The sequence below is a fragment of the Genypterus blacodes genome, unplaced genomic scaffold (assembly GCF_046128005.1).
Source record: "Genypterus blacodes isolate CSIRO-AG114 ecotype Tasmania unplaced genomic scaffold, CSIRO-AGI_Gbla_v1 ptg000157l_1, whole genome shotgun sequence".
NCBI classification, from domain to species: Eukaryota; Metazoa; Chordata; class Actinopteri; order Ophidiiformes; family Ophidiidae; genus Genypterus; species Genypterus blacodes.
This window is the reverse complement of record NW_027466958.1, coordinates 530,635-540,107: the sequence shown is the minus strand read 5'-3', so window position 1 is coordinate 540,107 and position 9,473 is coordinate 530,635. Positions and strand designations below refer to the sequence as shown.

Genomic DNA, 9,473 nt, shown 5'->3' with positions numbered 1-9,473 from the left:
TTAATATGAAATACATTTAGAAAAATAGAGAATGCCCATGCTTCTAATAACAAATGACCACACGTCAAAGGTAAAAAACAACAAAAAAACAACAACAATTAAATAAGAAAAGTCCAGGTCAACAAACCTCCACACAAATTCATTTAAATTATGTCTTAAGGTGTTAATCTACGTTTCGATGTGCTCTGGTTTCATTGCTTAATGTGGTTATTCATCAATCAATTACATAGAGAAGTGTGGACGCGGACGCTTTCCAAATCAGGTTTCCGGTTACAGATCGGGTAGCGACAGGGACACGTGATGTTTACGAAAAAATGCTTCGCAACTTCGGAAGAGTGGGGTTCTTTTTCCTGTCAAATACTGAGCCTTCGTTTCCACTGAGCCCGTATTACCGCGATGGAGCTCCGCGGCCCGATGAGAGCTAATTAAACCTTAATTATCATATTATTATAATCTTAGTGCTTCAGTGTCGTTGAGAGAACTGAATCACGTCCTGCGTGAATTCAAACTCTTGAAAAGCTCCGTGGACTCGTGGTGTTTGTGTTCCTCCGACTCCTCTCTGAGCCAAACTCATCCTCATATCAGCAGGTATCTGAAAGCTTTTACTTACATGAACATGTCTGTGAAGAGTGAAGACAATGAAGTGAAAGTTCAGTCCTCACAGCTTCATCCAGTGTTTCAGTGAAGAAATTCCGCTTTAAACATTCTCCACCTACTCGCCGCCACACTGTTCAGATGTGATGTATTATATTGTCACTATTACAGATATTTCCTCTCGACAGTTCATCCTATTCCGTCCAGCTACCAATGCGAGCGGAGCTACTAGAGATACAAACTAAAAGCATGTGCAGGAATATAGAAACAAAATGCGAAACAAGTCACGCTATCAACTATGAGCACTAAATTAAACCCTCTAATTTACTTATTATTATTTTAGATAATTTAGATATTATTTCAGCTTTACTGATTACTTTTTGTGTTGTCAAATGTACGTTTTCTTTGAACCTTTCGGCGAGCGACTCGGAAAGGCTTTGCGAGCGACTGGTTGCTCCGAGCGACGTGTTGGCGACCCCTGAACTAGAGACTGCACAGAATGTCACTTTAAAAACTTTCTTTAAACATTAGAAACTTTAGAGGCACAGGCTCTTAGATTGCCGATTTCCATCTCTCTATCTCCCTCTCCCTCCCTCCCTCTTTTTCTCTCTCTCTCTCTCTTTCTCCCATTTTTTGCCATTAATCTTGTTGATTATGTTTCAGGGCTCCTACTAGAAGAGATGGAAGCTTTCGAAGAAGAATTGTCCCAGATGCAGCAGGACACCAGACTACAAAAACGATTGTTCAACACTCTCAACCCGGAAGTTCGGTTACACAGAATAGGTTTGTTTATTTTTTCTGATTTTTCTGATTCCTGCTGGATGATGGTGGGAACGCCAGACCTAGGACCGCAGCCTCTTCACTATGCTGCTTTTCTTGCAAACTGATATCAGACAAGTAAAAGAACGGCCTCAAAGTGAATTTGATAACACAAAATAGTGCAAATTTATTCTTATCTTCAAAAGGGGGGGCAGTGCAGAAAAGGTGTAATACTAAACTACAGTATATACACTAAGTATCAGTGTTGTAGTAAACAGTTTGGTGTTGTGAGAACCCAAGCATACACGTTATCAAACTGAAACCATGACCCTGTAACCTTGACCCCATACTGAATCATGACCTCTTTCAACTATTGTACCTCTACAAGCTTGGGCCCATTTAACCTCATGTATTTGTCTGTTTCAGTATTGCCTCCAGAACTCCAGCAACACTTTGTGCAGCAAATATGGGCCCCCAGTCTGGACCAGGAGGGTCCAGAGCACCCACATGTTAAAGAGGAACAGGAGGCACTGTGGATCAGTCAGGAGGTAGACCAGCGTCATGGTCTGAACATGTTTGTGAAGAGTGAAGATGATGAAGAGAAAGTTCAGTCCTCACAGCTTCATCAAAGTCAAGGGGATAAGGACACAGAGACTGAGCCTCCATCTAGCATCCCAGAGCAGCCACATATTAAAGAGGAACAAGAGGAACTGTGGATCGGTCAGGAGGTTGAGCAGCTTCATGGTCTGAAAGAGTCTGTGAAGAGTGAAGATGATGAGGCCAAAGTTCAGTCCCCACAGCTTCATCAAAGTCAAGATGATGAGAACACAGACACTGAGCATCCACATATTAAAGAAGAACAGGAGACACTAGGGATCAGTCAGGAGGTAGACCAGCTCCATGATCGCAAACAGTCTGAGAAGAGAGAAAATGAAGCCAACCTTCAGTCCTCACAGCTTAATGATGGTAACCAATTAGTCAAAATGATGAAGCCAATTAAATGCTCAATTTGTGGTAAAAATTTCAGACAAAATGGACGCCTGAAGAGACACATGAGAAACCACACAGGAGTGAAGCTATTAAGTTGCTCAGTTTGTTGTAAAACATTCACTGATAATAACACTCTGAAACATCACACGAGGATCCATACAGGAGAGAAGCCATTAAGTTGCTCAGTTTGTGGCATGAATTTCTCTCAAAATGGAGCCCTGAAGGTCCACATGAGAATCCACACGGGAGAGAAGCCATATAGTTGCTCAGTTTGTGGTAGAAACTTCACTCGAAATGGAAACTTGAAGGGACACATGAGAATCCACACAGGAGAGAAGCCATTTAGTTGCTCAGTTTGTGGTTCAAACTTCACTGATAATGGAACCCTGAAGAAGCACATGAGAATCCACACGGGAGAGAAGCCATTTAGTTGCTCAGTTTGTGGTAAAATCTTCACTCAAAATGGAGCCCTGAAGGTCCACATGAGAAACCACACAGGTGAAAAGCCATTTAGTTGCTCAGTTTGTGGTAAAAGCTTCACTCAAAATGGAACCCTGAAGGACCACATGACAAACCACACAGGAGTGAAGCCATTTAGTTGCTCAGTTTGTTCTAAAACTTTCACTGATACTAAAACTCTGAAACATCACATGAGGATCCATACAGGAGACAAGCCATTTAGTTGCTCAGTTTGTGGCAAGAATTTCTCTCAAAATGGAAACCTGAAGGCCCATATGAGAATCCACACAGGAGAGAAGCCATTTAATTGCTCAGTTTGTTGTAAAACATTCGCTGATTATACATATCTGAAACATCACATGAGGATCCATACAGGAGAGAAGCCATTTAGTTGCTCAGGTTGTTGTAAAACGTTCGCTAATAATAAAACTCTGAAACATCACATGAGGATCCATACAGGAGAGAAGCCATTTAGTTGCTCAGTTTGTTGTAAGAATTTCTCTCGAAATGGAACCCTGAAGGTCCACATGAGAATCCACACAGGAGAGAAGCCATTTAGTTGCTCAGTTTGTTGTAAAACATTCACTGATTATGCAAATCTGAAGAAGCACATGAGAATCCACACAGGAGAGAAGCCATTTAGTTGCTCAGTTTGTGGTACACACTTCACTCAAAATGGAACCCTGAAGGCCCACATGAGAATCCACACAGGAGTGAAGTTTACAGCAAAATGCTGATGACCATTTTATTCATGACTAACAATAATTTTACTTGTACAATCATAATTTTGCACATTGTGTTCACTTATGTTAGAGTTTGTACTGATTTTTATAATCACGTTTGCCCATTAATCATCACAGTCAGTCTGACAGATGTTAAATCCACATTTGTTTTAACTTTGCAATAAGCTTGTGTAAACACTGTAAGACATATGTAACCAAATGTGTATCAACTGAATGTGTAGAAACAGAAGGAAACAAGCAGATATCAGATAGAAAGTGTAAATATGTGATGGAACACGACTGTGAGTACATGAGTTGGATGAGACTGAAGGACAGCATGAGCACAGAAGATAATGGATGATTATTCTGGAACCTTCACTCAAAATGAAGAATTGAAGCTCCACATGAGAATCCACACAGGAGAGAAGCCTCATAGTTGTGACCCAGTGACAAATAAGTGTTTAAGTATATTACTTTATCAAACCAAGTGAAAGTATTTGCCTTTGCAGTAAGATAATTAAACTTCTCAAAATAACAACAAGGATCAAAAGTTTTACTTAAGCATTGCAACATAAATAATCCTTGGAGTAATAATGGCTATAACGCAGTTATGTGGTATTGTTTCATTATCCACTGTGTTGAACATTGAAAAAGATTCCCTGACATGTAGTTACAAGAACAAAATAAAGTAATGCAGTTCCTCTGAACACTGGTAACATGTTTGCAAAGCTAATTCATTCATCATTAACATTGAAAACTACTGAAGCCCACTGCAAAGGGACACTTGTGGTACAAGAGATTCTCCATTCTCTAATACAGAGACAAGTCTCCCCTGCACCCTCATAAGCTCAATGTTACCCAAAGTACCCAGGCACAGAAACTCTTTTTAAACAACAGCCTGCTATCCTTGAACAGCACTACTTATCAATCAGAATCAGAATAGCTTTTATTGCCAATTAAGTTTACACTGAAAAGGAATTTTCTTCTGGTTATTGGTGTGATCAACATATAAAGCATATAAAACAACAACTGTGCAAAGAAATTAAATTAAATTAAAAACACACAACATTAAATAAATTAATAAAATAAAATCATCAATAAAATCATAATCAATCATATCTGTCCTGCCATGGCTCTTTTCAAGGAAGCATCTCCCTCATGGATGGCGTCCTGTTATGGTTCTGTATAAACAACAGAGAGGAGGGTTGCCACACACCTTGGATATGTAGATGCAGGGTGTAGTAGTAAGCCAGCAGGTAAAGCAGACCCCTCACTGAGGTCTTCATTGGCAAATGTGGTGATCGGAGTGTTTCCAGACAGCAGGATTCATTAAAGAGCAACACAGGGCAACTGACCTGCTGCTCCAGGGAAGAGACTCACTCATCGGACTGCAGTGCACCCTGCTTAAATCATTCTCTCTCTCCCCCTCTCTGTCTTTTTCTCCCCCTGTCTCTCTCCCTCTTGCATGTTCTTTCCTAATGCAGGACTGTTTGTGTTTACTGCCTTGCATGCCTTTTCTGTACCTTAGTATAATCACTCAGCCATTGGTGGAGAGGGGATCTCCCTTGGGAATGCCTCTCCTGAGGTTTCTTCCTTTGTCCCTTATACATTGAGTTTTTCCTCATTTTCTTAGAGAGCTCTGGTTAATTTCTCAGGAAATATTCATGTAAAAGATGAAAGAGGGCAAATTACATATTTGTTAGACAACAGTTGAACAAGTGAAAGTTGTGTCGTAATTTTTTTTTAGTGTAACAGAAAAATGGAGACCGGACGCGTTCCTAAATGCGAAGTGCATGCGCGGTTCGGATCAGGTTTCCGGTTCCAAATCGGGTAGCAATAGTGACGTGAACTTTACGAGAAAAAGACTGGCGAGTTCGGATGAGTGGGGTTCTTCTTCCTGCCAAATACTGAGCCTTCGTTCTCATGGAGCACGTATCGCAGCGATGGCGCTCCGCGTCCCGATGAGAGCGGATTGAACCCATTTTACTGCTTCAGTGTTGTTGAGAGTCACATCGTGCGTGAATTCAAACTCATGAAAAGCTCCGTCGACTCGTGGTGTTTGTGATCCTCCGCCTCCCCTCTGAGCCAGACTCGTCCCCTCATCAGCAGGTATCTGAAAGCTTTTACTTACCACTCTTATTTACCACTAAACAACACTCACTGCAGCGTGCGTGGGCGTGTGTTGTGGCTTGTAATGCTTCATTGAACCTCCAGTGTTTCAGTGAAGATATTCCGCTTTAAACATTCTCTCGCTTTCTCTCTCTCCCTCCCCCCCCCAAATCAGCGTCGCTGTGAAGACTCCATGTGCCATTTGTTTTTGTTGTGAGATGTCCTCACCCCCACGGGACTTTAATCCAATCAGAAATGACTCCTGATGAAACACTCCTGTTTTAGCTCTCTCTCTCTCTCTCTCTCTCTCTCTCTCTCTCTCTCTCTCTCTCTCTCTCTCTCTCTCTCTCTCTCTCTTTCTGTCTCCCATATATTGCCATACATTTGATTATGTTTCAGGGCACCTACTAGAAGAGATGGAAGCTATAGAAGAAGAATTGTCCCAGATGCAGCAGGACACCAAACTACGAAAACAACTGTTCCACGCTCTCAACCCGGAAGTTCGGTTACACAGAATAGGTTTGTCCTTTTTTCCTATTCATTACTGAGAAATAAATACAGCTGACACACACACTCAAACACACACACACACACACACACACACACACACACACACACACACACACACACACACACAAGAGAGAGAAAAATGTGCTGGATGATCCAACAGCAGACAAGCAAAGGGAAGGCCTGAAAGTGAATTTGATAGCATTATGTTTAACTGAATGATTGAGTTGTAGTGTTGCTTGGTCAGAGGGTAGATTTATGTACAATAGATAAAACAGTTAAAAAATGAATAAAACCGTAAATATTTCCATTCTTACAAGAAGTATCACCCATTAGATAATTTAAATAGTTCTGGTTCGCTTGCCTATTTAATTAATTTTATAGTGTATGTCTCTAAAGCTTGTGTGGGCAATATATTTTGGGAAATGTTAATGAACGTGTTTGCTTATCATTGTTCTATATTACATAACTTTAAAAGAAATGATCTAATCTGTAAGAGGCTACCTTTATTTTCAGGCAATAAACTTTAACGCTAAATGGTTGTTAACGTCTAGTGACTTGTTAGATGTCATATTTTTAAATGGTACCATATCAATACTGAATCACATTACTATACTTGGTATCAGTCAATGGTATGAAGCATACACCTTATCAAACTGACACCATGACCCTATAACCTTGGTCCAATACTGAATCATGACTTCTCTCAACTATTGTACCTCTACAAGCCATATAACCTCATGTATTTGTCTGTTTCAGTATTGCCTCCAGAAGTCCAGCAACTGTTTGTGCAGCAAAAGTGGGCCCCCAGTCTGGACCAGGAGGGTCCAGAGCACCCACATATTAAAGAGGAACAGGAGGCACAATGGATCAGTCAGGAGGTAGACCAGCTTGATGGGCTGAACATGTCTGTGAAGAATGAAGACAATGAAGAAAAAGTTCAGTACTCACAGCTTCATCAAAGTCAAGGGGATGAGAACACAGACACTGAGCCTCCATCCAGCAACCCAGAGCACCCACATATTAAAGAGGAACAGGAAGCACAATGGATCAGTCAGGAGGTAGACCAGCTTGGTGGTCTGAACATGCTTGTGAAGACTGAAAATGATGAAGAAAAAGCTCAGCCCTCACTGCTTAATCAAAGTCAAGGTGATGAGAACACAGCCCATTGTGCTCAAGGTGATGAAAACACACAGACTGAGCCTCCATCCAGCATCCCAACTCAGAATGGAGACATGAGACACCGCACAAGAGAAAAGTCATTCTGTTGCTCAATTTGTGGTAAAGACTTCACACAGAATAGAGCCCTGAAGGTCCACAAGAAAAGCCACACAGGAGAAAAGTCACATAGTTGCACAGTTTGTCGTAAAAACTTCACTGAAGCTGGAAACCTAAAGGTCCACATGAGAATCCACACAGGGGAAAAGCCATACAGTTGCTCACTTTGTGGTAAAAGCTTCACTCAACATGGAGTCCTGAAGGGCCACATGAGAAGCCACACAGGAGAGAAGTCAATTAGTTGCTCTGTCTGTGGTAAAGGCTTCATTCAACATGGATACCTGAAGTTACATATGAGAATACACACAGGAGAAAAACCTTTTTTTTGTTCCGTTTGTGGTAAAAACTTCACTCAAAATGGAGCCCTGAAGGCCCACATGAGAATCCACACAGGAGAGAAGCCATTTAGTTGCTCAGTTTGTGGTATCAATTTCTCTCGAAATGGAGCCCTGAAGGTCCACATAAGAACCCACACAGGAGAGCAGTCATTTATTTGCTCAGTTTGTGGTAAAAACTTCACTCGCAATAGTGCAATGAAGGTCCATATGAGAACCCACACAGGAGAGAAGCCATTTAGTTGCTCAGTTTGTGATAAAAACTTCACTCGAAGTGGAGACCTGAAGGTCCACATGCGGAGTCACACAGGTGAGAAGCCATTTAGTTGCTCAATTTGTGGTACAAACTTCATTCGAAATGGAGACCTGATTGTCCATTTGAGAGCCCACAAAGGAGAGAAGCCTTTTAGTTGCTCAGTTTGTGGCACAAACTTCACTCGAAATGTAGCCTTGAAGGACCACATGAGAATCCACACAGGCGTGAAGCCATTTAGTTGCTCAGTCTGTGGCAAAAACTTCACTCAAAAGGGAAACATGAAGGCCCACATGAGAATCCACACAGGTGAGAAGCCATTTAGTTGCTCAGTTTGTGGCAAAGACTTCACTCAAAATGGAGGCCTGAACGACCACATGAGAACCCACACAGGAGTGAAGTTGTTTACTTGCGCAGTTTGTGATGCAAACTTCACCCAAAATGGAGACCTGAAGGTCCACATGAGAACTCACACAGGAATAACACCGTTTTGTTGCTCAGTTTGTGGTACCAACTTCACTCGAAATAGAACTTTGAAGGACCACATGAGAATCCACACAGGTGAAAAGCCATTTAGTTGCTCAGTTTGTGGTAAGAATTTCTCTCAAAATGGAGACTTGAAGGTCCACATGAGAATCCACACTGGAGAGAAGCCCTTTAGGTGCTCAGTTTGTGGTAAAAACTTCACTCAAAAGGGAACCCTGAAGGCTCACATGAGAACCCACACCAGACAGATGGAAAATGTTGATGAGCAATTTCATTCATGATTATTTATAAAACTCATTCGTTTTAACCTTGTTAACACTATAAAACATACACAACAAAATGTATGTGAATTAAATGTGTAGGAATAGAAGGATGTGGCAGCAAATATAAGTTAGAAAGCTCAAGTACTCCAGAGTTATTTTTTGTGTCATGTCATCATAACTGGCTAGGCTTTCCCACTGTTTTCCTTTTTCACTTGTGTATCACATATCCTTGTTCCATTTAATTGAAATGGTAAATATGGTGTCTGGATCCTTCCAGGCACACGTGTGTTTTATCTCCATCTCAACAGTAACTTGAATTACTACTCAATCTGAGTCTCAATCTATCACACACACCCCAGTAGTTCCATTTTGCGGACAAAGGCAGAACTGTAATAATAAATCAATGAGATTTTTGAAGACTTCCGGGTCGATCATTTTAATTTATAAAGGTATAGCAGTAGTAGATTCTCTCACACAGACATTTATACATACACACACAGTTTCTTCCTGGTGTTGAGCCGCCATAAAGAATAAACAGATACAGCGTACGTCACGTGGGCACACTCAGCGAGGGATTTGCTGAGCCCATCTCAGTGCATCAGTGTCGTTGAGAGAACTGAATCACGTCGTGCGTGAATTCAGAAACTTTAAAAGGACTCGTGGTGTTTGTGTTCCTCCGACTCCTCTCTGAGCCAGACTCGTCCTCTCATCAGCAGGT

At 41.4% G+C, this 9,473-nt stretch overlaps 2 protein-coding genes across 3 annotated transcripts; both read left to right on the top strand.

Annotated features, from left to right (window-relative positions):
* The first annotated feature begins 315 nt into the window (after positions 1 to 315).
* Positions 316 to 4,608, top strand: LOC143013602 (uncharacterized). Of its 2 annotated transcripts, none has more exons than XM_076167285.1 (3): positions 316 to 588; positions 1,270 to 1,377; positions 1,780 to 4,608. In XM_076167285.1, exons 2-3 carry the CDS (start codon positions 1,275 to 1,277, stop codon positions 3,537 to 3,539), a joined length of 1,863 nt encoding a protein of 620 aa, XP_076023400.1. In that variant the 5' UTR covers positions 316 to 588; positions 1,270 to 1,274; the 3' UTR covers positions 3,540 to 4,608. The 2 variants fall into 2 exon arrangements, with proteins under 2 accessions (XP_076023400.1, XP_076023399.1); XM_076167284.1 differs by having other exon boundaries at positions 1,258 to 1,377.
* Positions 4,609 to 5,441: 833 nt separating this feature from the next.
* On the top strand, positions 5,442 to 9,137 carry LOC143013601 (uncharacterized). The gene is made up of 3 exons (XM_076167283.1): positions 5,442 to 5,633; positions 6,033 to 6,152; positions 6,900 to 9,137. Exons 2-3 carry the CDS (start codon positions 6,050 to 6,052, stop codon positions 8,771 to 8,773), a joined length of 1,977 nt encoding a protein of 658 aa, XP_076023398.1. The 5' UTR covers positions 5,442 to 5,633; positions 6,033 to 6,049; the 3' UTR covers positions 8,774 to 9,137.
* The last annotated feature ends 336 nt before the right edge of the window (positions 9,138 to 9,473 follow it).

Coding starts and splice junctions, on each gene's coding strand:
- LOC143013601 (XM_076167283.1), top strand. CDS start 6,050: ATGGAAGCTATAGAAGAAGAATTGTCCCAGATGCAGCAGGACACCAAA. Junction 6,153..6,899: donor AGTTCGGTTACACAGAATAG/GTTTGTCCTTTT, acceptor TGTCTGTTTCAG/TATTGCCTCCAGAAGTCCAG.
- LOC143013602 (XM_076167285.1), top strand. CDS start 1,275: ATGGAAGCTTTCGAAGAAGAATTGTCCCAGATGCAGCAGGACACCAGA. Junction 1,378..1,779: donor AGTTCGGTTACACAGAATAG/GTTTGTTTATTT, acceptor TGTCTGTTTCAG/TATTGCCTCCAGAACTCCAG.